Source organism: Ascaphus truei, chromosome 2 (assembly GCF_040206685.1).
Source record: "Ascaphus truei isolate aAscTru1 chromosome 2, aAscTru1.hap1, whole genome shotgun sequence".
NCBI classification, from domain to species: domain Eukaryota; kingdom Metazoa; phylum Chordata; class Amphibia; order Anura; family Ascaphidae; genus Ascaphus; species Ascaphus truei.
Window position 1 is genome coordinate 473,230,184 of NC_134484.1, and position 27,882 is coordinate 473,258,065.

General features: G+C 47.0%; 2 protein-coding genes across 2 annotated transcripts in view; both read right to left on the bottom strand.

Moving 5' to 3' along the window:
• Nucleotides 1-27,882, bottom strand: part of LOC142488326 (uncharacterized) — a 188,686-nt gene that overhangs the window by 141,891 nt on the left and 18,913 nt on the right.
• On the bottom strand, nt 197-4,534 carry LOC142488347 (uncharacterized). Its single transcript, XM_075588751.1, has 2 exons — nt 3,171-4,534; nt 197-2,072 (listed from the first exon to the last, which is right to left on the bottom strand). Exon 2 carries the CDS (start codon nt 2,032-2,034, stop codon nt 199-201), a length of 1,836 nt encoding a protein of 611 aa, XP_075444866.1. The 5' UTR covers nt 2,035-2,072; nt 3,171-4,534; the 3' UTR covers nt 197-198.

A 27,882-nucleotide genomic window follows, 5' to 3' on the forward strand; every position in this document is an offset into this window, starting at 1 on the left:
TTAAAAGGTTTGTCCGCTGTGTGAATACTCTGGTGTGAAAGGAGACTTCCCTTCAGTGAAAAGTTTTTTCCACACTTTGCACATGTGAAAGGTTTCTTCCCTGAATGAATCCTCTCATGTGCAAGGAGGTTGCTCTCAAGTGAAAAGCTTTTTGCGCACACTGTACATGTGAACGGTTTCTTCCCTGTGTGAATCCTCTCATGTGCGAGGAAGTGGCTTTTCCATGAAAAGCCTTTTTCTACAAACTGTACATGTGAAAGGTTTCTTGTCTGTGTGAATCTTCTGGTGATAAAGCAGATTATTCTTAATACCGAATTGTTTCCCACACTCTGTACATGTGAACGATTTCTCCCCTATGTGAATCTTCTCATGTGTGAGGAGGTTGCTCTTATGTGAAAAGCTTTTTCCACACTCTGTACATGTGAACGGTTTCTCCCCTGTGTGAATCCTCACATGTGTGAGGAGGTTGCTCTTCCATGAAAAGCTTTTTCCACACTCTGTACAATTAAAAGGTTTGTCCGCTGTGTGAATACTCTGGTGTGAAAGGAGACTACTCTTCAGTGAAAAGTTTTTTCCACACACTGTACATGTGAACGGTTTCACCCCTTTATGAATCCTCTCATGTGCGAGGAGGTTGCTCTTATGTGAAAAGCTTTTTCCGCACTCTGTACATGTGAATGTTTTCACCCATGTATGAATCCTCTGGTGATCGAGAAGGTGCCTCTTAGTACTGAACTGTTTCTCACACTCTGTACAATTAAAAGGGTTGTCCGCTGTGTGAATACTCTGGTGTGAAAGGAGACGCCTCTTCAGTGAAAAGTTTTTTCCACACTCTGTACATGTGAACGGTTTCTCCCCTGTGTGAATCCTCTCATGTATGAGGCAGTGGCTTTTCCATGAAAAGCTTTTTCCACACTCTGTGCATGTGAAAGGTTTCTTCCCTGTATGAATCTTCTGGTGATAAAGCAGTTTGCTCGTAATACTGAATTGTTTCCCATACTCTGTACATGTGAACGATTTCTCCCCTATGTGAATTTTCTCATGTGTGAGGAGGTTGCTCTTATGTGAAAAGCTTTTTCCACACACTGTACATGTGAACGGTTTCACCCCTGTATGAATCCTCTCATGTACGAGGAGGTTGCTCTTATGTGAAAAGCTTTTTCCGCACTCTGTACATGTGAATGGTTTCACCCCTGTATGAATCTTCTGGTGATAAAGCAGTTTGCTCGTAATACTGAATTGTTTCCCATACTCTGTACATGTGAACGATTTCTCCCCTATGTGAATCTTCTCATGTGTGAGGAGGATGCTCTTCTGTGAAAAGCTTTTTCCACACTCTGTACATTTGAACGGTTTCTCACCTGTGTGAATCCTCTCATGTGTGAGGAGGTTGCTCTTCCATGAAAAGCTTTTTCCACACTCTGTGCATGTGAATGGTTTCACCCCTGTATGAATCCTCTGGTGATCGAGAAGGCACCTCTTAATACGGAACCGTTTCCCACACTCTGTACAATTAAAAGGTTTGTCTCCTGTGTGAATACTCTGATGTGAAAGGAGATTCCCCTTCAGTGAAAAGCTTTTTCCACAGTCTGTGCATGTGAATGGTTTCACCCCTGTATGAATCCTCTGGTGATCGAGAAGGCACCTCTTAATACGGAACCGTTTCCCACACTCTGTACAATTAAAAGGTTTGTCTCCTGTGTGAATACTCTGATGTGAAAGGAGATTCCCCTTCAGTGAAAAGCTTTTTCCACAGTCTGTACAGGTAAAGGGTTTCTCCCTAGTGTGGGCACAAACGTGGGTGAGAAATTCCCTATCTAATGAGAAGCCTTTACCACACTCACAACAGACAAAAAGCTGGCCATCTCTCTCATATCTTCTGCTTGACCCATACTTAGACCCAGTTTGTACTATGTGCTGTACACGGCCGGTAAATTCACCATCATTGGGCACTGGTTCTTGGCACGTATCCAACATGGAATCATGTTTTGTTGGCACTTCTAGGCTGCTAGGAGTTAACCCGCTTCTGGACATATCAGAGCTCCAGTTTTGCCCCTCATTCAGGCAGTTCTCTAACAGAAGGAAACAAAAAAGACAGAACTCAAATGTTTTCAAATCTGTAAATAAATGACTGAAAACAAATTACCATTCCAAAATACTCTGCATAATTTACTTTATTGCTACTAAATTAACAATATGTTCTCTTCAATCTATACTGAAGGCCTTAAAATTGTGGCCCTGGACATCCAGTGGTCCCCCAATGACTGGTTGTGGTCCTAGAGACTTGACATTTCTTTCTGGCAGCTCTCATACTAAATTCATTTTGATACACATTATATAATTATTTATTACTGTACTGATTATCTAAGTGTACATGATATCAACCCATCCAGACAAATCTATAATGTAAAGATAGGTTGGAGAAGTCTACATAGGCACCTAAACCAGCCCCAATTGCTCCATATTGTCTCAGTCAAAAAATGACACATAAAAATGATTATTAATCCTAATTTGCCAAAAATGCAGCGTTGGTGTAATATATGACTCCTCCCGTCCCTTCTCACATTCAGGCTGTTGTAAATATTGCCATTATTCCCTCCGCTATGTTTCCCCAATCTGCCCTTTTCTAAAATGCTCATGCATACCCTCATATCTCAACTATTGCAACTTTAACCTCTCTGGCCTTCCCTCATCCCAACTCTACAGTATACTTAATTTATTACTTTCATAAAAACAAAACAAAAAAATACACTGTGGTTTGAATAATATCCCTTTCTTTTTGGTCTGTCTCTGCTGTACTTCTCCTGAGGTCCTTACAGTGGCTTCCCATTAAACCTCTGCATTACTTAACAATAGGGAAGTCAAATGACAAAATCTCACTATTCGCAGATGATATAATATTAACCTTGGAGAACCACCAAACCTCACTACCCAATCTCCAACAGGCACTCTCTGACTTTGGAGTAATCTCAGGGTATAAAATTAATTCCGATAAATCCGAAGCATTAAATCTGACCTTGTGAGACCAAGAACTGAAATTATTAAAACTACATTTTTATTATAAGTGGTGTCCCACACATGTCAAGTATCTGGGAATTAACATGACCAGATTCTACCACTCCCTATATCAGAAAAACTATCCCCCTCTATTTGAAAATATTAAAAAGGACCTGGTCAAATGGGAAGGACACCAGATATCCTGGATTGGCAGAATGATATCAGTAAAAATGAATGTCCTCCTGAGGCTCCTATCCTATTTCCAGACCCTCCTGGTCCGCATTCCAGTGCCTGAATTGAAAAACCTGCAAAACAAAATTTTCCACTTTATATGGCAAGGCAAAAGACCCAGGGTGGCCAGAACGGTCATGATAACCTCGAGGAGGGGAGAGGGGGGGATGGGTGTTCCGAATGTTCTCAAGTACTACCAAACAGCCCAGTAAAGGCAAGTGGTGGTTTGGAACACCGACCCGACCCAGACTTGCTGGTTGTCTATTGAAACGTACTATGCGAAAACGCCTTCTCTGCGAATAGGTTTGTGGGCTGGTGAGAGAAGAGATACAGTCAAAGAAAATAGAACTCGAAGCGATGAGACATACGTGGGAGATTTGGACACAAAACAAAAATAAATTCGGCTTGCTATCCCCCGTCTCACAGCTTACTCCACTGTTTGACAACCCGGAGTTCCCCCCAGGTTGCGATTCTAATTAATTCAATCAATTGAAAGCAAGGGGTATCAGGGTAATTGCTGACCTGTTAAATAACGGTAAACTATTGAGCTTTCAGGAGCTTCGAGCTAAATATGAGATACCAGATCTAAATTTATTTAAGTAACTCCAAATTAGGCATTTTCTTCAAAAATTATCCCTAAGGTTGGAGTTCCCCTCTATGTTGGAGTTCGAGGTGCTAAGTAGCAAAGGCATCTACCAAAAATGCCTAATAACAAAGATCTACGGGAGCCTAGAGTCAAAAGCGGACTCCGCAGACCATGATTATATGATGAGATGGGCCGATGATCTCAATATTGAAATTGACAAAGACGATTGGGAGGACATATGGGAGTTTGCATCAAAAACGTCCATATGCACAACAATCAAAGAAAACATTTACAAAATCATGTATTATTGGTACCTCACCCCAGCACACCTTAAACAGATATTCCCTCTGGTGTCTGACCTCTGTTGGAGGGGATGTGGACAAAAGGGAGACATGGCCCACATATGGTGGACATGTCCGGTTGTCCAGAATTATTGGAAAATGATTCAATCTATCATTGAGGAGATCACAGAACTCCAGATCCCTATAGATCCACTGGTCTTATTATTAGCTAAACCGGTGGCAGATATAGACCCTCCGATGAGAAGACTAATATCTTTTATTCTCACGGGAGCCAGATGCACTATTGCGGCCTCCTGGAAGAAATTGGCCCCTCCCTCCAAACGTGCAGTTGGAAGGAGAATTAGTGAGGTTATGGAAATGGAAAAAATTACGGCATTTTTATATCAGTCCACTGACAGTTTCTACAGGACCTGGGACCCATGGATAACTATGAGGCCCGGACGGGCTTGAGACGCAGCACTGGGGAGGACCCATGGGCCAGCCTACCACCCTTCCCCTCCCCCCCGCTTTTCCCTCCCCCATCTTCTTCTTTTCTTTTTCTGCTGCCCATTTCTTCCTCCCTCTTAATACTTTAGGATCTAGACCCACCACTACACCAAGTTGATTTAATTTGATTAGGAGAAATCAGGTCATGTATACAGATGGGTGGATAAAACTTTTTTTTGAACTTACTAACCAATAAGAAAGGAAGTACCTCAGATACATGCTATAAGCATTCTATTTGTATAGGTTCCAGTGAACCACTGTATTTGATGTATACATTCTGTAATCTGTACTCAAGCTAATTTTGTATTGTCCTTTCCTGTCTAAACTGAATAAAAAATTTAAGTACCAAAAAAAAACAAAAAAAAACTCTGCATTACTAATAACATTCTCCTTTAAGGCTCTACCTTCTTCTATACCCTCTTACATTTCTCCAAACCCCAGGGGAGCGATGATGAAGGCCATGTAAAGAAAAACATTACATAGTGCAATAATGCTAAACACAGTGAAAGTGTGGAACATTTTAAGGAAGGTCCACAATTTTCAGGAGGATGCCGTCATTTGCGCACAGCGAAACGCATAGAGCGTGGCTTGCGGAAGGACTCAGAGAGGCATCCCCTGACGGCTCCAGCGGGTGAATTCATGTGACCGAAAGTGACTCCAGAGGAACAAGACGGATGCGGAAGTGACTGACAGCGCGGGCGGTAGAGCGGTGAGATTGCGACTTACCACAAAGCCACACAAGGAAAATAGGAGATGAGGCACAAGGATTTAAAAAAAGTGAACATTTATTTAAGCATACACAACGTGTCGACCTAATAGGTCTTTGTTATGTGCAAAAAAGTGGCCGCTGCCGATCGTACATTGAAGGGAGCACCGTTAACTGTATCAATCTCTTTATTATATTGTGGTGTGCAGCATTTATTCCTTGTTTTATTACCACACCATAAACTTACCCTGCCCATTACTCATTTTCTTATTATTGCTGATCCTACTGTACTACCACACACCATCCAGGGACATCATTGCCACTGCTTGGATTACTGCTTCTATACTTCTACTCAATTGTGAGTAGGAATTTTGGAGCTCCCTTTAATAATTTCACTTTCACTGTGTTTAGCATTATTGCACTATGTAATGTTTTTCTTTACATGGCCTTCATCATCGCTCCCCTGGGGTTTGGAGAAATACTTTTGAAACAGTCTGTTTTAAGGGTTGAGTGAAGTCTGTTTGTCTATTTTATTATTTTCACGTATTGGTGGTATGTGATTATTATATTGTGCACTTTATTTCACTTGATTATATATATTTATCACTTTATATATTTTTGAATCTAATATACTGAATACATTGGTATATATATATATATATATATATATATATATATATATGTATATATATATATATATATATATATATATATATATATATATATATATATATATATATACAGTTCTTGACAAATCACCCAAAAATCTACTCGCCGAACCAAAAAATCTACTCGCCACCTAGTCCCGCCCCAACCCTGCCTCTAGTCCCGCCCCCAATCCCGCCCCCAGCCCCGCATTTTAAAAAAACCATAAATGAAATAAATGTAATCAATTCCTAGTAAGAACATTCGTTTTTGACATAAGTTTATTTATTGTATTACATTATACTACAATTAGTCCGTGTGTGTATGTGTGTGTGTGTGTGTGTGTGTGTGTGTGTGTATGTGTGTATAAATGTCGAATCTAGAAAAAAAAGCCAGATGTGAATGACTAGTTTCCTGCACCCCTTAACTAGTGCCTGGATGCCCCTGCTTCACAATATTTAAAGCAGCAATCCCACCTGGGATTTTACCTGATCCGCAGACCCTCAATGTCCAGGTACCTCATTTCCGCAATGTTATACATTGGAGGGGAGGTGTTCCCTACCTGTCTTCTGGGTTAGGGGGGGTTCCGATGTCTTCCGTGTGAAGCTTGAGTCAGATCTGGAAGAAAGCAGTATAGGTTATTTCGGTGTAGTATAGGGCAGTTAAGATATACAGGGTAAATAAAATATCCAGATCCAGATTGTGAGACAGAGAGAGGGTGAGACAGAGAGAGGGTGAGACAGAGAGAGGGTGAGACAGAGAGAGGGTGAGACAGAGAGAGGGTGAGACAGACGGAGAGAGAGGGTGAGACAGACGGAGAGAGAGGGTGAGAGAGACGGAGAGAGAGGGTGAGAGAGACGGAGAGAGGGTGAGAGAGACGGAGAGAGGGTGAGAGAGACGGGGAGAGGGTGAGAGAGAGACGGAGAGAGGGTGAGAGAGAGACGGAGAGAGGGTGAGAGAGAGACGGAGAGAGGGTGAGAGACGGAGAGAGGTTGAGAGAGAGACGGAGAGAGGGTGAGAGAGAGTGAGGGAGAAACCGAGAGAGGGAGAAACCGAGAGAGAGGGTGAGAGACGGAGAGAGGGTGACTGTGGGGGGATGGGGTGACTGGGTGTGGGGATGGGGTGACTGGGTGTGGGGATGGGGTGACTGGGTGTGGGGATGGGGTGACGGTGTGGGGATGGGGTGACTGGGTGTGGGGATTGTGTGATTGGATGGGGTGACTGGGTGGGGTGATGGGGTGACAGGGTGTCTGACTGGGTGGGGATTACTGACTGTGACTGGGTGGGGATTACTGACTGTCTGACTGGGTGGGGATTACTGACTGTCTGACTGGGTGGGGTGACTGGGCAGGGGGCAGGGGGGTGGGATGACTGACTTTTGACTGACTGGGTGGGGGGGAGTGACTGGGTGGGGGGGAGTGACTGACTGGGGGGGGAGTGACTGACTGGGTGGGGGGGGACTGACTGACTGGGTGGGGGGGTATGACTGACTGACTGGGTGGGGGGGTATGACTTACTGACTGGGTGGGGGTATGACTTACTGACTGGGTGGGGTGGGGGTATGACTGACTGGGTGGGGTGGGGGGATGACTGACTGACAGGGTGTGGTGGGGGGATGACTGACTGACTGGGTGGGGTGGGGGGATGACTGACTGAGTGGGTGAGGTGGGGGGATGACTGACTGATTGGGGGGATGACTACCTCTGGTGTCCTACACGTACACACACACACACACACACACACACACACACACACACACACACACACACACACACACACTCTCTCTCGTTGGGGGGGGTCAGGGGGGAGTGGAGACAGCCACGGGGACCGAGGGGAACACCCCTGCCCCGCGCGTGCAGCCACAGGAGCGGAACCGGAGGGGGGGAATCCCCTGCTGTCATAGCCTGCCCCGCGCGAGCAGCCACGGGGACAGGAGCAGAGACCAGAGGGGAAGCGGGTTCGGGGGGGGGGGGGGGGACATTCCCCTCTATCATCTCCTGCCCCGGGCGTGCAGCCACGGGGACAGGAGCGGGACCGGAGCACACGCGGGACAGGGTGGAAATCCCCCGCTGTCATCTCCTGCCCCGCGCGAGCAGCCACAGCCACAGGGACAGGAGCGGAGATTGAGGGGATGAGGGGGGAAGCGCGAGCAGGAGACAGGGACCGAGCGCGCGAGGAGCAGCCATTACTTACCCCTGCAGAGAAGGGCTCCATTCCACGTCACGGCCAATTGGCCAATCAGCCAAGAGGATATTTTTTTGTTATTTATTTATTTTTACATTTGTGGGAGGGGGGGGGGGGGCGGAAAGGGGGGGGAGCGGAAAGGGAGGGGGAAGCGGAAAGGGGGGGGGGAAGCGGAGACAGCCACAGGGACCGAGGGGAACACCCCTGCTGGCATCGGGAGCAGCCACGGGCACTGGGGGAAAGCGGGGATCGTAGGGCAACCGGGACGGGAGGGGGGAACATCACCCGCTGTCATCTCCTGCCCCACGTGAGCAGCCACAGGGACAGGAGCGGAACCGGAGGGCAAGCGGGACAGGGAGGGGGGGGAGACATCGCCCGCTGTCATCTCCTGCCCCACGCATGCAGCCACAGGGACAGGAGCGGAACCAGAGGGCAAGCGGGACAGGGGAGGGGGGAGAAATCCCCTGCTGTCATCTCCTGCCCCGCGCGTGCAGCCACAGGGACAGGAGCGGAACCGTGGGACAGGGGGGGAAATCCCCTGCTGTCATCTCCTGCCCGACAGGAGCGGAGACTGGAGGGGATGAGGGGGGAAGCGTGGGCAGGAGACAGGGAGCAGCCATTACTTACCCCTGCAGAGAAGGGCTCCATTCCGCGTCACGACCAATTGCCCAATCAGCCAGGAGGATATTTGTATTTATTTATTTATTTATTTAAAAAAAAAAATTTTTGCGCAGAGCAGGGGAAAAAAGTAGCTGGCCACCGGCCAATTTCCGTTCGCGCCTGGCGAGTGGGCGACCGGGTTTGTCGAGCACTGTATATATATATATATATATACACAGAGACAGTTGGCACTCCAAATAAAAAACAATAGTTGCGGTGCAATGTCCCATAGGGATAAAATAGAAAATGGTTGTCAACTCAACAAGAGTAAACAAAGGACAGCACTGCCCTGAGGAAGGTCCCTGTGAGGACCGAAACGTTGGTCTTGTCTGTGCTGCTGCCTACTTTGAATACAGGTTTTTTCATCTATCACTGAGTGCTGTTCTTTTGTTTACTCTTGTTGAGTTGACTACCATTTTCTATATATATATATGTTACATTTGACCGGAATGTGCAAGAGTGATTTAGGAGATAGGGGGAAGGAGAATACAGTGGTAGGGAGGCAGCCTTTTCATCAAATAGTTTCCCAATGTGGAGACAATAACGGAGTACATAAGACATGTCAGAAAAAGATTTACAGATCATTCAAAGCTTATTGTGAGAGTTAGAAAAAGGAATGAAGTGGATAATGCTTACATTATACAACATAAAAAATATCTTCAATAATTTAGCTGGTTACACATTAGGTCAAGCTGTTTAATATGAACTTATAACTTAAATTTAACAATTGTGCATCTGAAAACAAAACCCAGTGTGTGTGTGTGTGTTTTTAATTCATTATAAGTGGTGTGAAAATAGCAGGGCAGGGCACAGCTGTCTCCTAATACAGCTCAACCCATTATAGCGCGGTCCTAGGGGGCCACCTGATCCGACCACGCTATAACCGGAGCCGCGCGCCCGATAGGGGGGAGGGGAGAAGAGGTGGCCGCCAGCCCAACACGTACCCCAGCAGCCCTACGCGTCCCCTCGCACTTTCCCTAGCAGCCTGCCTCACGTCCCCAGCAGCTCCACATCGATCCCCCCCTGCAAGCCATGCTCCGATCCCCCCACCAGCCACGCTCCGACCCCCCCTGGCCAGCCACGCTCCGATCCCCCCCTGGCCAGCCACGCTCCGATCCCCCCTGCCAGCCACGCTCCGATCCCCCTCTGCCAGTCACGCTCCGATCTCCCCCCTGCCAGACACGCTCCGATCCCTCCCTGCCAGCCACACTCCGATCCCTCCCTGCCAGCCACACTCCGATCCCCCAGCAGCTAACACCAGAGGTGGGGGGGGGGGGGTGGACTGTGAGTGTGTGCTGTGAGTGTATGCAGTGTGCAGTGTGTGTATGCAGTGTGCAGTGTGTGTATTCAGTGTGAAAAAAAAAATTAAACTCGGGGTCCATGCACAAACCACGTTATAAGCGGAACCGCGTTATAGCGGATCGAGCTATAACGGGGTTGAGCTATATATATTCTGTTTATTGCACTGAGCCCTTATTGGGAGTGTTAGAGCGCCATCCAATGTTTTTTTTTGTCATACCCTCTTACATCTCAGCTATAATCTCCTGCTATACCCCTTCCAGCTCTAGTAAACACTGTCTGCCATATGCCCCATTCCTCTCTACAGTACTCTCACATCTAAAACCTATCTTCCTTTCTGTGCCACCCTCCCCCTCAGACTCCACCAATTCCCATCTCCACACATCTTCAAATGGCGCCTGAAACATAATCTCTTCAATGAAGCATTTGCTTAGTGTGGGCCTGTGACTAGTCCTTGCACTTTCTTGCTCCCTTAAAATGTTGTATATGGCACTTGCTCGTATTATAAGTCTCCAAATATTCCATTGAGAGTGTAGGCTCTGTAGGGCAGAAAAATAGTAGACAAATGTATTGCACACTAAATAAAAATGGTGAAATATTAAGAATGAACATTTTAAGTGTTAATAGGGTGCACTTGCAAAGTGCTACAGGTTGTGAAATTGTGCAAGTGTACAAAAGTGATAATACATGTTGAAAAGATATTATTAGAATTACACCAATTATACAGTAAAACATATACATAGAATTCTTCCCTTAATAGAGTCTGCTGCTAATCAAAGCTGATGGCTCAGCCTCAGAAATCTAGTATGAATACAAAAAAGGAGAACAGTGCACAACTCTCAGTATAGTATTAAAAATGATATTAACGGTATGAAAAAGATGGTATTATATGAACGTACAAGAAGGTAAGTTAAACGTACAAGAAGGTAAGTTAAAAGACGCATTATAATATAAACACCATCAAGATGAGCTCTCCCAGAATGGAGAGACCCTCGTGCTGGCACCCGGTCAGGACACAATGGCAGTCAGAGGTAGATAAATCCATAATCCCCGGAGCAATGTTTGATGCTGCAATCCTCAGGCAGCAACACCTGCAGTCCAGCGACCGACTGAAGGTGCTGCAACACGCCACTCAGACTGCTAGGGAAAATAATCATCTCTCTCCATTCACCTCAGATGGCTTGCTCTGGGACATACACTGATGACATCACCACCGAATCTGCCACAGAAATGTCTAGGAACCGTCCCGTGAGCGGCCAAAAGCCTATTCTTTGCAGTCTGAGATGGCGCCCCGATAGAGAGGAATGTCACAACGTTACATGAGTAACACAAGGTACTCAGTGCATTCCGTAGCTACTTCATCAGGGAACATCTTAGTGGTGATAAACCCACCCAATTAAAATACCTACTGGTAACTAAATGGTTAAAAACAGATATACTGTGCTGTATTGTGTTTTATTATGTTTTTTATTGTGTAATTATATCTGTCATCAGATTCACCAAAGCAAAAAGAGCATGTGACAAATTGCAAACAGACATCACACTGCATAGGAGGAAATCGGACAAAGGTGCTGCTTCCCGCAATATTGCTTCTTTTGTATGCAATAAGATGTCAGTCTGTGTGAGTGGGGTGCAACAATCGCATTCATGGGATGAGACAGCACAGCAGTGAGTACCAATCAGATGTTCCTTTGGCTGATCTACATGTCTACAAAGTACATAATACAGGACCAGATAACCAAAGCACATATAAGAAAGCCAAGAAAAAAATATGCTTTAAAATAATGTGTGTGTGTGTGTGTGTGTGTGTGTTGAGCACGCGCATTTTAAGTGAAACGACAGTGTTTTGTCACTGTTTTGTCACAGAAATTGAATTTGTGATGTTGATGTTTTTAATTAAAATTCAAAACAATTTTCAGTGACAAAAACACAAAGAAGTTAATGGGATGAGACAGCACAGCAGTGAGTACCAATCAGATGTTGCTTTTGCTGATCTACATGTCTACAAAGTACATAATACAGGACTAGATCACCAAAGCACATATAAGAAAGCCAAGAAAAAATATATTTTTTAAAATAGTGTGTGTGTGTGTGTGTGTGTGTGTGTGTGTTGAGCACGCGCATTTTAAGTGTTTTGTCACTGTTTTGTCACATAAATTGAATTTGTGATGCTGATGTTTTTAATTGTTTTTAATTAAAATTCAAAACAATTTCAGTGACAAAAACACAAAGAAGTTTGACATAGAACGTGCGTGCGCAGCACATACCCCCCCGCCCGGTTTTACCTATTTGCACTTCTATATGTATAGTAACTGTGACTTCCTCGTGTTTCTGTGTATCTCTGTGTGTGTCTGTATCTCTGTGTGCGCTGAATCTGTGCCTGTGCGGTGTCTGTGCGCGCCCACACTTTCTGCGCCGAGCTGGTGGCAACGTCTCTTGTGCATTCGTACCGTGCGCGGGAGGCCTTCGCATGCGAGCCGAGCTGGCAACACTGATGACCTCTTCTGCCAGTAGTGATGTCACTTCTGTGAGTGCAGTTCCGTCACCATGAATGTGATTTACTCCAAGGGAAATTTTCATTTATTAATTATTTATAAAATGTTTTACCAGGAAGTAATACATTGAGCGTTACCTCTCGTTTTCAATTATGTCCTGGGCACAGAGTTATGATGACAAATACAGTTACATAAGTGAACAGGGTACACATTATATACAAGACATTGCATGCAAAGTTAGGGATAATATATATTATAGGCGTATGTAACAGTTATGTAACAGTATGTAACAGTTACAGACCTGAATCAAATGTGAGATAGCTTTAGTTTAGTTTTTATAAAACTTAGACTTGTGGTGGCTGTGAGGGTCTCCGATAGATTGTTTCAGTTTTGGGGTTGCACAGTAAGACAAGTAGGAGCGGCCGGATACTTTGCTGAACCTTGGGATCATGAACATTCTTTTGGAGTCAGATCTCAGATAAGTGCTGCATGTGGTGAGGAGCTTGTTCAGATAGACGGGTAGCTTGCCCAGAAAGTATTTGAAGGCGAGACAGGAAAGATTAACTTTGTGCCTAGACTCAAGGTTGGCCAATCTAGTTCTTTGAGCATTTCGCAGTGATGTGTGTTGTAGTTGCATTGGAGAACAAAACAGCATATTGAATTGTAGAGGGTATCAAGTTTGCTAAAGTGGGGTTGGAGTGCCGAGCCATATACTCCACATAGTTGATAATTGGCATTAGCATTAGCATCTGCTGTGTAATACGCTTTCTGACCAGCAGACTTAGGGAGGATTTGTTCCTGTAAAGTACACCTAATTTGATACCCTGAAATCCAAAACCTATGCCAATGTGCATCCCAAATGTTAAATGGGAGTCAAACCATATGCCCAAGTATTAAAAACTAGTAAAGGGAGTTAGGGATGTAAAGTAAAGACTAGAGGAGAGAATCCAGTCTAGCAAGGAATGGTTGTGAGATTTCAGGTTTGTGTGACGACTCAGGAGATTCCTTCCCCTCCTTGTCCCTCTTTCCCATCTCCTGTTGCCCCTTCTACTCCTTCCCACTCCTCTCCTTTGTCTTCTACCCCTCTAACTTTGCCGCAGCGCGTTCCCTGCAGGTCTGGCATACCCACGCGGTCCCCGAGTCCCTGCTGCGATCCTCCCTGATCCCTCGCTCCCGCGGTGCCCGCATTACCTTCCCCAGTGGTGGCGTCCATCCCGTTGCCTCCTCCCTGCGTGGTGCCCGCGGCGTGGTGTTCCGCGCACCTGGTGATGCGTCTGGTACGTGCGCTCCCTCAGCCCACGGAGGGGGCGCGCACACACCTCTCCTCTGGGCTCTGTGTCCCTCCTGCGTCCTCCCCTCGGTCCGTGCGGGCCGTCTCTGTGTTGCAACCTGTGCGCGCGCATCCCCAGCTTACAGAGGGCGCGTGCACATGCTCTTCTTAGCCTGTTCCCCATGTCTCCGCCTCCCAAGCCCTACAGGCCATTCCCCTGACTGCCCCTTCTGTCTCCTCCTCTTCTCTCCCTGTCGTCTCCCACTTCTCTCTCTACTCCTCTCCTCTCTCCCATTGGTATGACCTCCTTTATAATCCCTGTCTGTCCACTTCTTCCACCGCTCTGCATAGTTCCTGTTTCCCTGTGTGTACCTGACCTATGCTGTGCTCCCTCTGTGTTCCTGTTGTTTCCTGCTCCTGTGTTATCTTGGATTTCCCTGGCTTTGACCCCTGCTTGTCCTGGACTACTCTGCTCTCTGGTATCCCTCTGAACCCTGCTACGCATACCACTTCGCTTACCTCTGGCTTCCCACTGGCTTATACTCTGACGATGCTACCCTCTGGACTCCTGAACATTGGCACACGGACACGACTATTCTTACGGACATCCCCAAGCGTTTCAAGTATATACTAACACTCTTCCAACAGGCCCAACAACGCTATACCACACTCCGGGCTTGCTCCCACTGCTGTGGGTGTGTGGTATCATACCGTTCCCACCTCAGTACTGGGGTCTAGCCAGGTCTGCGGGCATGCAGGCGTGACAGTTTGTCCATGTGGGTTGGGAAATGAGTTGTGTTAGGTTAAGTGACTTGAGTTGTATCTGGATTTTGTTTTTAGGGTTGAGCCAATTGTAATTGAAATCCCCAAGAACTGGCAGCTCACTCTTCTCATTCAGAGAGGAAATGAAGCCAAGAAACTGGTCATATCAGTCAGGAACTGAGAGGGGCTTTAGGGGGGCGGTAGATGAAAGCAACCAAGACGGGATTAGAAAAGGGGAGACAGATTTTTGCCAACTAGGATTTCAAAAGAGGGTGGGCTTGGGGGGCAATTTAACAGCGTAAATTGTAAGTTGTCTGCAATATAAAATAACACCCCTCCTCCTCTCTTTGTCCTATCTTTCCTAGAAATGGAGTATCCGTGAATGGCAATATTTGCATCGAGGGTTTTAGGGTTAGCCATGTTTCTGTGAGAACGATGGCTTTGGATTTATGCATAAGACACCATGCCCTTAGTACATCCAGTTTGGGCAACAGGCTCTGGATATTTATATGGGCGACAGAGTACCCCCTTCAAATTCCAAAAAGGTCTATGTTGTATGGGACAGAGTTGAAAAGGGAAGGCCTGGGTTAAGTTCAATATCAACCGCTAGAGAGAGTAACAGTATGAATAGAAATTTGAGTAGTTGTTTACAAGTTGTAAATTTGTGATGTTTGCCATTAGAGTAAGCGGTGGTTTGTGTGCTGGTTTTCAGAGTTCTCCACCAACATTCAGTAGATAGTGCAAGGATTTTGAGTAATCCAGGGTGTATAATGATATTGGGTGTGGGCCAGGAGGTAGGGGATTGCAATGGAGAGAGAGAGAGTAACATCTCCATGAGGCCACAAGAAAAAACCTTAAGGTGTCAGGGGCTTGTGTTGGAGATCCTGCAATGTGGGACCCTGATAATGTATATTTAAAGAGGGGACTCCATTTTGTTTGATATAGCCATTTTATACTAATGTCGCCATTTTGTTGTTTACTGCCTTTTAACCCAATTATGTTCGCTGAACTCCCAGAACATGCTCAGATAAAGAGTGCCTCAATAAAAGCAGGAAGTCCAAGCCACGTATGCAAGTCCAACATGTGTGCTATCTCAGCATTTCAAGTAAGAATATATGGCTTTGGTCAAGGACAAAATATTGTAACTTTTCAGATAAATAACGTAATGTCAAAATATGGGAAGTAATCTTTTGCACGTATACACCCTCGCTCGGCTATATAAACCTGATTGTAACTAATAATAAACAGAGTGAAGTAATTGACAAAGAGCATTCGTGTCTGACTCGTTTACTTCTCTCCCGAACGTTTGACTTTTTCCTGTCCAGCACCTTAGAGGGGTTTTGGCCTCCAGGGAGGATCTTCCGAGTTGAAGAGGACGATTCCTACTAACATTGGAGTAGAGGATACATTTACATTTGGTGTCAGAAGTGGGATAAGGCGCCATTGGGGTAAGTACAAGATACCACCTATCTGTATTATCCCCCGGTGACTCCTTATCCAGAAACTCTATTATAGTTATACCCCCTTACTGAAAGATTATGTCATAAACATATGGGTTGTGAACTCATATAGTTAGTCAGGGTTATAGTCCCTGACTAGGACAAAGGAATAAGATATAAGTGTATATCTGGAATACTCTAAGGCAGTGGTCCCCAATCTGTGCACCGCGGCGACCTGGTGCGCCGTGGCTTGCCTGGAGGGGCGCCGCAATTATCCCTCCGATTATCCCTCTCCACCATCCCTCCTTAATGCCGGCCGGGCCGCAGGGGATTGGCTTCAGGTCAGAGTATGCCATGGGTGGGGCTTCCGTTTTGTACAGAGCACACGGTGAGTTTGTGCCTGTCTTCCCGCTCCTGGCTCCTCTGTCTGCTGCGCGGTGTCTCCCCCCTCTGCCCCAGTTCCCCCCCCTCTGCCCCGGGTCCAAGCCAGGGACATTTGCCTGTCCTGGCGCCCCCTTCCCCACGTCCCCTTGGTGCGGGGGCGAGCAGTGGTGATAAGTGGTCGCTGCCGCTGGCTGTCGGGCAGTGGTTGCAGGGGGAGGCGGGGATCTGCCTGCATGGATCGCTTGTCTTTCCTCCCCTCCTCCCCAGTCACATCCGTCGCTGCCTCTGCTCTCCACTGTGTGTGTGTGTGTGTGTGTGTGTGTGTGTGCATCAGTGTGTGTGTGTCCATCAGTGTGTGTGTGTATCAGTGTGTGTGTGTGTATCAGTGTGTGTGTGTGTGTGTGTGTGTGCGTGTGTCCATCAGTGTGTGTGTGTGTGTGTGTGTGTGTGTCCATCAGTGTGTGTGTGTGTGTGTGTGTGTGTGTGTGTGTGTGTGTGTGTGTGTGTGTGTGCATCAGTGTGTGTGTGTGTGTGTGTGTGTGTGTGTGTGTATCAGTGACTGTGTGTGTGTATCAGTGACTGTGCGTGTGTGTATCAGTGATTGTGTGTGTGTATCAGTGACAGTGTGTGTGTGTGTGTGTGTGTGTGTGTGTGTGTGTGTGTGTGTGTGTGTGTGTGTGTGTGTGTGTGTGTGTGTGTGTGTGTGTGTGTGTGTGCATCAGTGACTGTGTGTGTATCAGTGATTGTGTGTGTGTGTATCAGTAACTGTGTGTGTGTGTGTGTATCAGTGACTGTGTGTGTGTGTGTGTGTGTGTGTGTATCAGTGACTGTATGTGTGTGTATCAGTGACTGTGTGTGTGTGTGTATCAGTGACTGTGTGTGTGTGTGTGTGTATCAGTGACTGTGTGTGTGTGTGTGTGTATCAGTGACTGTGTGTGTGTGTGTGTGTGTGTGTGTGTGTATCAGTGACTGTGTGTGTGTGTGTCAGTGACTGTGTGTGTGTGTGTGTATCAGTGATTGTGTATGTGTGTGTGTGTGTATCAGTGACTGTGTGCGCGTGTGTGTATCAGTGACTGTGTGTGTGTGTGTGTATCAGTGACTGTGTGTGTGTGTGTATCAGTGACTGTGTGTGTGTGTGTGTATCAGTGACTGTGTGTGTGTGTATCAGTGACTGTGTGTGTGTGTATCAGTGACTGTGTGTGTATGCATCAGTGTGTGTATGCATCAGTGTGTGCATGCATCAGTGTGTGCATGCATCAGTGTGTGCGTGCATCAGTGTGTGCGTGCATCAGTGTGTGCGTGCATCAGTGTGTGCGTGCATCAGTGTGCGTGTGCATCAGTGTGCGCGCGCATCAGTGTGCGCGCGCGCGTGCATCAGTGTGCGCGCGCGCGTGCATCAGTGTGCGCGCGCGCGTGCATCAGTGTGCGCGCGCGCGTGCATCAGTGTGCGTGCGCGCGTGCATCAGTGTGCGTGCGCGCGTGCATCAGTGTGCGTGCGTGCATCAGTGGGCGTGCGTGCATCAGTGGGCGTGCGTGCATCAGTGGGCGTGCGTGCATCAGTGGGCGTGCGTGCATCAGTGGGCGTGCGTGCATCAGTGGGCGTGCGTGCGTGCATCAGTGTATGTGTGCGTGCGTGCATCAGTGTGTGTGTGCGTGCGTGCATAAGTGTGTGTGTGCGTGCGTGCATCAGTGTTGTGCATGCGTGCATCAGTGTGCGTGCATCAGTGTGTGGGTGTGCGTGCATCAGTGTGTGGGTGTGCGTGCATCAGTGTGTGGGTGTGCGTGCATCAGTGTGTGGGTGTGCGTGCATCAGTGGGTGCGCGTGCATCAGTGGGTGCGCGTGCATCAGTGGGTGCGCGTGCATCAGTGGGTGCGCGTGCATCAGTGGGTGCGCGTGCATCAGTGGGTGTGCGTGTGCCTGTGCGCGTGTGTCTGGGTGCGCGTGTGTCTGGGTGCGTGTGTGCGTCTGTGAGAGAGAGAGAGAGAGAGGGTGTGTGAGAGAGATGGTGTGTGAGAGAGAGGGTGAGAGAGAGAGAGGGTGAGAGAGAGAAAGGGTGAGAGAGAGAGAGGATGTGTAGAGAGAGAGAGGGTGTGTGAGAGAGAGAGGGTGTGTGAGAGAGAGAGAGGGTGTGTGAGAGAGAGGGTGTGTGAGAGAGAGGGTGTGTGAGAGAGAGGGTGTGTGAGAGAGAGAGGGTGTGTGAGAGAGTGAGGGTGTGTGAGAGAGAGAGGGTGTGAGAGAGAGAGAGGGTGTGAGTGAGAGAGAGGGTGTGTGAGAGAGGGTGTGTGAGAGAGAGAGGATGTGTGAGAGAGAGAGGGTGTGTGAGTGAGAGAGGGTGTGTGAGAGAGAGAGGGTGTGTGAGAGAGAGAGGGTGTGTGAGAGAGAGAGGGTGTGTGAGAGAGAGGGTGTGTGAGAGAGAGAGAGGGTGTGTGAGAGAGAGAGGGTGTGTGAGAGAGAGAGGGTGTGTGAGAGAGAGAGGGTGTGTGAGAGAGAGAGGGTGTGTGAGAGAGAGAGAGGGTGTGTGAGAGAGAAAGGGTGTGTGAGAGAGAGAGGGTGTGTGTGAGAGAGAGAGGGTGTGTGAGAGAGAGGGTGTCTGAGAGAGAGAGTCTCTGAGAGAGAGAGTGTCTGAGAGAGAGAGTGTGTCTGAGAGAGAGAGAGTGTGTCTGAGAGAGAGAGTGTGTCTGAGAGAGAGAGTGTGTCTGAGAGAGAGAGTGTGTCTGAGAGAGAGAGTGTGTCTGAGAGAGAGAGTGTGTCTGAGAGAGAGAGTGTGTCTGAGAGAGTGTGTCTGAGAGAGTGTGTGTCAGAGAGAGTGTGTGTCAGAGAGAGTGTGTGTCAGAGAGAGTGTGTGTCAGAGAATGTCTGAGAGAGTGAGAGAGTGTGACTGAGAGAGTGAGAGAGAGTGTGTGTCTGAGAGAGTGAGAGAGTGTGTGTCAGAGTGAGAGTGTGTGTCAGAGAGTGAGAGAGTGTATGTCAGAGAGTGAGTGTGTGTCTGAGAGAGTGAGAGTGTGTGTGAGAGTGTGTGTGAGAGAGTGTGTGTGAGAGAGTGTGTCAGAGAGTGTGTGTCAGAGAGTGTGTGTGTCGGCGAGAGTGTGTGTCGGAGAGAGTGAGAGAGTGTGTGTGTCTGAGAGAGTGAGAGAGAGTGTGTGTCTGAGAGAGTGAGAGTGTGTGTGTGTCTGAGAGAGTGAAAGAGTATGTGTGTCAGAGAGAGTGAGAGAGAGTGTGTGTCTGAGAGAGTGAGCGAGTGTGTCAGAGAGGGAGAGTGTGTCAGAGAGAAACCAACTGCGCATTGCAACTGTTGCTAGGTATGTATATACAACTTTGTTTGTTTTTACTTTGGGCGCCGCAGAAAAATCCTGATCGCCTTGAACCAAAAAAGTTTGGGAACCACTGCTCTAAGGTGACTGTGGAAAAGTGTAAAAAAACAAACAAAAAAAATAAATAAATAAAAGTATATCTATAGAGTGCATAAGTACACTGCCTTTGCTCATATATATTTACTGTGCTGTGCTTGCTTTTTATGCTAGAGTGTTGAAAGACTTGTCTTTTGTGCATTATGGGGACTGCTACCAGCAAAAGTGGTACAAGGGAACCAAAGAAATTTAAAAATAAGAAAGGGAAAAGTGACAAAGATGCTAGTCATAACACTACTGACAAACCAAAACCAACGGTAATGCTCATTGTTAACCGGAAGTACAACCCCGACATGGAGACCTCAAAAAAGTATGTGTCAAGTTGCACTGCTGATTACTATGTTGATCCTTTTGTTGATAATATGGCTGGATGGACAGAAAGAATGGGATCCTCCGGTTCCTTCCCCAGGGATGGTAGTTTTGCCCCATTCCATATGTTAATGATACGGGGATTGTGTTTAGGCAATCCAGAGTGGTTATGGTATGAGCCGGATCCCGATTGGGACATGAAATACTGTATATGTCCTCATGCGGTCGGATTTGGGTTATGGTGGCACCTCCACTGAAAAATCCAAAGCTAGGAGAGCCATTATGGCCGCCTCCACCTATACACCCCACACCTCTATACTGCCAAACCCCATTATCATATTTTGCTATGCAAGGTTCAGAGAAACCCTCCACACCACCCCAACATGGGTGGGCTGGCAATACTTATGATAAAACCAATCAACACAACGATACGGAGTTGATGAAAGCTACAGGTTCAGCAGATATACAAATCTCTGAACTCCGAGCCCATGTCGCAGCCCCTGTCTCACCCTCTGTCTCAATGGAGGTTGAGGAGAAAGAATTAGGATCGGAATCATCATTCCAATACATAATACCCCTACAACCCCCTCAACTGTCCCCTCAAATACATACAGACACTAAGAATGAGAGGGCGGACGAGATTTATAGAGATTTTAAAAAACTGACCAAGGGATTAAGAGAATTTGTGTTTGCGCGTTCACCAGTAGTCCATTCCACACGACACGCACAATGGGTAAAGGAACAGGCAAGGGACAGGGAGGGAAAACAGGGCGACAAACAGATAAACTTGCTCGCCCCTTTTCTGACCCTAGGAAAGGAAATATTGGTACAGTCTGTGGACACAGCACTGATGGAATCATGGGCTAAAGGATGTCCTGACCCATACAAAAATTCTAATGGTGCCATAAAATACCTTAAAAAGAAAAGCCAGGGATATCAATTCACGGGAGGGGATATAAGATTTTGTTTAGATTTTCTGACTGGCCATATAGACATTGATTGATTACTCAGGTTTCGTATGGAAGGAGCCTGCCTCCATTTCGAAACTGTGGGAAAATTTGCATAAGTATTTTTTCGATCAAGGAAGATCAAGGAAAAATGTGGGTCTCATAATGACCATAAAACAAAAAGGACAATGAGACTTTTACAGATTTTTGCCGTACATTTAAAAACGAGTGGGTAAATACGGCAGAAGGAAGGAGTCTTGAGCCTAATATTCTTGGACGACAGCCAGACCAGATCACCAGGTTTGAATGAAGGACCTTTTTGGCGGTGACGATCAGCTTTGGTCTTTTGCTTGGCCACCGCAGACCGTAAGGACTTGAGAATCTTTTTCCAGGATTCTTGTAAGTTGGTGATATGAGAGTCGGCTGCAGGAACTCCAGAAGGAGAAGGTGAAAGAGGGAGACTACTGGGGTGAAAGCCACAGTTGATGAAGAAAGGAGGGGAACGCGGGCGAGGCCTGTGCCCGCACGATGGCCAGCAAAGGCAGAGAGGAGCATGCACGCGCGTCCTCCGTGGACTGCGGGGGTGCACGCACCGGACGCGTCACCAGGCGCGCGGAACGCCGCGCCGTGGGCACCACGTGAGGAGGAGGCAACGGGACGGATGGCACCACAGGGGAAGGTAAAGGAGCTACCGCAGGGGAGAGGGAGCGGGGAGGATCAAAGCAGGGGCTAAGGGAGCGTGTGGGTATGTGAGACCTGCGGGCAACGCGCTGCGGCAAGGGGAGAGAGGTAGAAGGTGAAGGAGAGGAGTGGGAAGGAGTAGAAAGGGTAACAGGAGATGGGAGAGAGGGACAACGAGAGGAAGGAATCTCCTGAGTCGTCACAGGATGAGGACGGCCTTCATCGTGGCAGCCGGGCAAGGTTGAGTGCATTGGACAAAGAAAAAAGGTAGCGCTAATCTAAAGAAAATGGACCCGCAGCCTGTGATATAACTCTGACCCCCCAGGTCAGATGAGGAACCTAGAAACAAATGTTATATCTATGGCGCTGGGTCAACAATATATAAATGAATAAAAGTTATATACAACCAGTAAAATGATGCACTCCGCTGGATCTCTTCCAATGAAGACAGTGAGTCATGCAAAAGAAACAAAACCAGACATAGTGTAATACAGTCACTAACAAAACACTAAACACTACTAGACAAACATGTGCTGAGACAAAAGACTGTTAAAATTATCACATTTAATAAAACAACATTTAAAATGAAGGTAACGTCTGCACCTCAGCCCCAGGAGAAATGCCCGCTTACCAGACACTCAAGGGGTACAGGCAGTGGATATTTTGGAGAGTATCCCCTCTCTTAAGAACCACACCACGTGTCCTGGCGTCTAACCGGAGCCCAGGGGGAATCCCTTGCTGTAGGTTCTGCCGTGGCCTCTCCTCCTCGAGTGCACCGGCTGGTATATGCTGGGAGAGCCGCCGTCACGTGCTCCTCATGGTGCCAGGATACGCGTTGACAACAGTAGGAACTACTTTATTACCCCTGAGGAAGGAAGCGCAGACTTCCGAAACGCGTAGGGTGGTTATTCGTCTGCACAGCTGCTACTCCATCATCCCCCATACCATCCGGCACTCACTCCACGGGCATCCCGCGGCTACGGGCTCCGTTTGCGGCTGAAGACATCCAGATCCGGCTGCGCATTTGAGTACTGGGCTACTGTTGTCAACGCGTATCCTGGCACCATGAGGAGCACGTGACGGCGGCTCTCCCAGCATATACCAGCCGGTGCACTCGAGGAGGAGAGGCCACGGCAGAACCTACAGCAAGGGATTCCCCCTGGGCTCCGGTTAGACGCCAGGACACGTGGTGTGGTTCTTAAGAGAGGGGATACTCTCCAAAATATCCACTGCCTGTACCCCTTGAGTGTCTGGTAAGCGGGCATTTCTCCTGGGGCTGAGGTGCAGACGTTACCTTCATTTTAAATGTTGTTTTATTAAATGTGATAATTTTAACAGTCTTTTGTCTCAGCACATGTTTGTCTAGTAGTGTTTAGTGTTTTGTTAGTGACTGTATTACACTATGTCTGTTTTTGTTTCTTTTGCATGACTCACTGTCTTCATTGGAAGAGATCCAGCGGAGTGCATCATTTTACTGGTTGTATATAACTTTTATTCATTTATATATATTGTTGACCCAGCGCCATAGATATAACATTTGTTTCAAGGTTGAGTGCATGATGTATTTATTTTATTTATTGTGATTATTGTATTTGAAATGGGCAAATGCATTATTATCCATATGTGGATAATAGTCATTTTGCCCATTACTATACTGTATGTGTTAGGGGTCTGGGGGGGAGGGGAGTGTATAAATTGTTTATTTTTTTGGGGCACACCATTGGTACCGCAGGCTCGCGGGGACCCCCGCGGTGACCCCTGGACTCCCGCATGGATCACCCGGGGAACCTTGCGGGGTCAGTCGGGGACACTCGCCGGCCTGTTGAGTTGATGGTGTGCCTGCAAAAAGGTAAACAAATAAAAATTTTATAAGTCCAGCTCCTTTTACGCCTGCCTTTTGCTGGCGTGTTTTTCTTGCGCGTTTTTAAAGCATGATCATTTATCACAGCTTTGAGTATTGCGCAGACTGACAGAAATCGGCGCATTTAGCTGATCGGACGATCTGTTTTGGACTTCGAAAAATTCCATTTAAGAACGCAAACTCCCTGTTATCACTGCTCAGTGAATCGCGTTGAGCGCAATATCACGTTATAAAAGCACTTTGCGCTCTAAAAGCCTTCGGAGCTTAGTGAATCGGCCCCTTAGCCTTTTTAACATGACCCCGTCTATTTATTTGTTTCAGTACAGACACTTAGCTAAACTTCGCTAATTCCTATTAAAAAAAAAAAAGTGTACCCATGCCTGGTTTTGGCTACCAGTCTGCCCTCCCTGTCAGACACGTCCTTGTAACAGTGCAGGCAGTGACAGGATCAATCCTGGGTTTTCCCCACAGAAGCAGCTCCCTTGAGTGACAGAGGAGGATGTGGGACTAGACATGTGATCTGCCCAACCCTGGGTTCAGACCTGGTACCTTCTTCCCTTGTACTTACGGGGCTGCACTACTACATTTAGCAGTGCCTCTCCCTGCTTGAGAGAAGCTGCTAACATACAGCAGTGTCTGTGCATTGGCACCTTCTGTTCCTCTTCCCCTCCGGGGAGAGTGTGTGAAACCATTCCCCTGATTCTACTAGAGGACGAGGGAAGAGTAAGGACTGCCTCAGATGCCCTTGGTCTGGAGTGTAGGTCCAGGGACCATCCAGAGGTTGAACACCTGTGTGTGAGCTGTATTGGGCAGACGCCTATGTTATACTGTGAGGAAGCAAGAGAATGAAGAAGTTCCAGTTTAATATACTCCAGCCTAGTGTGCAATCTTTCTGGGGGAAGGGAGTAGTTCTTTTGCAGGAGAGTGCCTTCATACATCTAGAGCCTGCAGCAGATGGAGGCGCTGTACTGTCAGAGATAGAGACCCATGATGTACCCCAGAAGCCTATCCTGTTCTCCCCAGCAACATGTAACACTCGGCCTGCCCACAAGCCAGACGAGACCCCGGGACTGAGGTGGAAAGGAGTAATACCACACAACTAGCAGTAAACGGGGGCACGGCCAGTGTGTGGAAGTAGCGCAGGTGGTCCTGGAAACAAAGTAGAGAAGAAAATGGTGGAGCACTGCAGAAAAAATGAAAGGGCTGGAGGCTGCTTGAAAATTAAAAAATGCTTTAATTTATGGCATTTGGTAGACAGGGCTACAAAAACAGAGGGTAACTCTGACGCGTTTCGCGCTGTATAAGCGCTTTATCAGTGATACTGGTCCTGGAAACAAAAATAGAATGGGTACCGTACTTGCCAACTACAGCATAGAAAGGTAAAGTCCATAAGCCAATGGTCGTGGGATGGAGAGAGCAGCGTAGTAGAGTGTCAGTAAGCCTGGGTCGTGGAATCTTCCCAAATGCACAAAATCCCATGCAACTTTGCGAGTTTTCCCAAATGCACTACATCCCATCCACTGATGGTCAGAGACCCATAACTCTGCATTTCCAACCTTTATACTTATTTGAGAGAGAGACATATTGCTCCTCTACCTCTGTTGCATGTGGCTTGTTCTAGAACACCTAGCATATCTAAGGACTTCCAATGAGAGGTAATTAACCCTGAATATTCCCGAAAGGTGACCAAACAACCTGGTACTAGATAACCTTAATCTACACAAAAGTATGTGGAGGTACTCACCATCAACTGGAAATGTAACTATTTCACTCTCCATTGTGGTTAGATGTTTCTCAGTGTTCAGCTCTTCTCTCTCTGACTTAATCTCTAACCTCTCTGGTACAATCACTGGGAAACCTGCAAACAAGAAAAGGAAAAGTCATCATGTAAAGCTGGAAGTAGAATCTCTTCTTGTGATATCACTACTGTACATAGACATACAGTGGCGACACAGTTTATCGCACTGCGGCCAGATCCGCAAGCCGGGAGATTTCCCGGCTTGCTAGTGGCCGCCCCTCGGCGTGCCGCGCGTCATAGACGCGCGGTCACGCTTCTTCGGGAGCGTGCGCCCCCTGCACGCGCGTCCAGGGCTCCCCGAGGGAGCCCTGGTGTCCCGCGATCGCGGGACGGCGGCAGGGGGTTCCGGGGGACCCGGCGGACCCGGCAGCGGTAGGGAGAGCGCCCCGATCGGAGGGCGCTCTTCCGCTGCTTCGGCGCGCGCCCGTCACTCTCGGGCGCGCGCCAGGCTACTACTGCGGCCAAGAACGGGCAAATGCTCGAATAAACTTGGCCGCAGCAGTACTTTATACTGATTCCTGAGGGGAGAAGTAACCGATTGTACTTAATTATTAACCCTGAGTGATGAAAGTTATCACCGAGTGCTGAACACATGTTGGAGTTTTTGGTGCTCCCAATGTTGAAACCTCAATAATAATCATGGACGGCCCTCTGCGGATTCAAAGTTAGCATGTTAGAGAGAGGTCCTCCCAAGCCTGGCCATACTGCTACCTTCTACATTATTGTTGGCAGGACTATCACAGACCCAGTATCACAAGCAAGCTGCAACTCTTCTAAAGTAAAGTTTTTACTTTCTACCTTTCTGAAGATGATATATGAATTCCAAATTGCCCAGTCACAGTAAGCAACATATCTCACGGATCACATCGCGTCAGATCTTTTGCTAGCTAAGACCACGGTGTTATAGTGATGACGACTTTATACTGCATACGGGGCAAGGACCCTACAGACCACCTACAGATGCAGCGGCCATTATTTTAACAAATCACGGCGCCGTTTTCGTGTGCGCTGCTGTATTCCACGCGGCATTAACGCGGCCAATCACCCAAGGCACACGTGTCTATCGTGGTTGCTTTGTTTGAATTTCAAGGATTGTGGGCAATTAAATGCAATGAAATGAATGAATTGTAATGTGTACAGTACTGTGCCACTGTGTCAATTTCAGGTGTTTAAAATGCCATTTTATGCACTCACATCTTAACGTGGTACGGTTGGAAGAGATTGCGCACCATCACATGGGTATTCTGAGGTATACACCGTGTGATTTGTTCGAATAATGGCCGCTGCATCTGTACGACCCCAGGTTCCATTTAAGCAGTCTCCCTCTGAGGACCCGGGAAGGTGAGTATATGAACTCCATATGTGGCCTCAGATATATCTGCTGTTGATAGTATTTATCCTGTCTACAAGCAATGCACATATAACTTACCCAGCCTAGAAATATTTCAAAGCAAGTATAAACCAACCTCACACTGATGATACCCATCAAGGTTGAAACATGTCTGTGAGTGGTTTGTACTTGCTTTGCTTGTCCCATGCTGTGCTTAAAAGCTGTGTGAACAGCAATACATCTGCTTAAATGGGCGCCATGTGAATGGATATTCCAGGCAAAAGGTGACACGTGTGCTCATTTGCATTTCATTTCCCAGAATCCCTTGCTGCAGTGGGAGCACTGTATGTTAGGTGATAATGGTTGAAAGGCAGGGTTGCAGACCTGTCTAAGACATGTGAATGTACACACATACATACATATACACACATGCCTGTTATTCTTTTTTGTTTGTGAGTGAGCTTGTTTCCATCTCCTCTTTATTTTTATTAAATATTTTTTACGCTATGGGCTGTGCGCTCTCTCTTTTTTTGTCTTAGATTTCTGTGGAATTGGTTCTCCCGCTGAAAGCTGCCCCACACCCATTCAGGCGTTCACATTGGATTGGACATTCATATAGGAGTGGATTAGTATTACTATTTCATTCACTGTTATTGCTTTATCTTTTTTATTTTTTCTATTTGTATTATTTATATATTAATTTGTGATTTATTATTATTTATCATTTGGTGCTACTAATTTCTGATGTATATTTATATTGTTAATCTCTTTAGCAGGGCACATTGAACTCAACCCAGGCCCCCCTTTTCACCTCAGTCCCAAACCCTTGATAATGGCCCTTTCAATTGACAAAAGGGCATGTACACCTATATAAATATTCAAAGCCTGCTGCCCAAACTGGGTGAACTAAGGGCATGGTGCCTCGTACATAAGCGTAAAGCCATAATTCTCACCAAAACATGCCAAACTCTTAAAACCCTCGATGTTTCCATTCAGGGATACTCCATTTTTAAGAAAGCTAGGTCAAAGAAAGGAGATGGGGTGTTATTTTATATTGAAGACTACTTACAATTTACACTTGTATATTGCCCCTCAAGCCCAT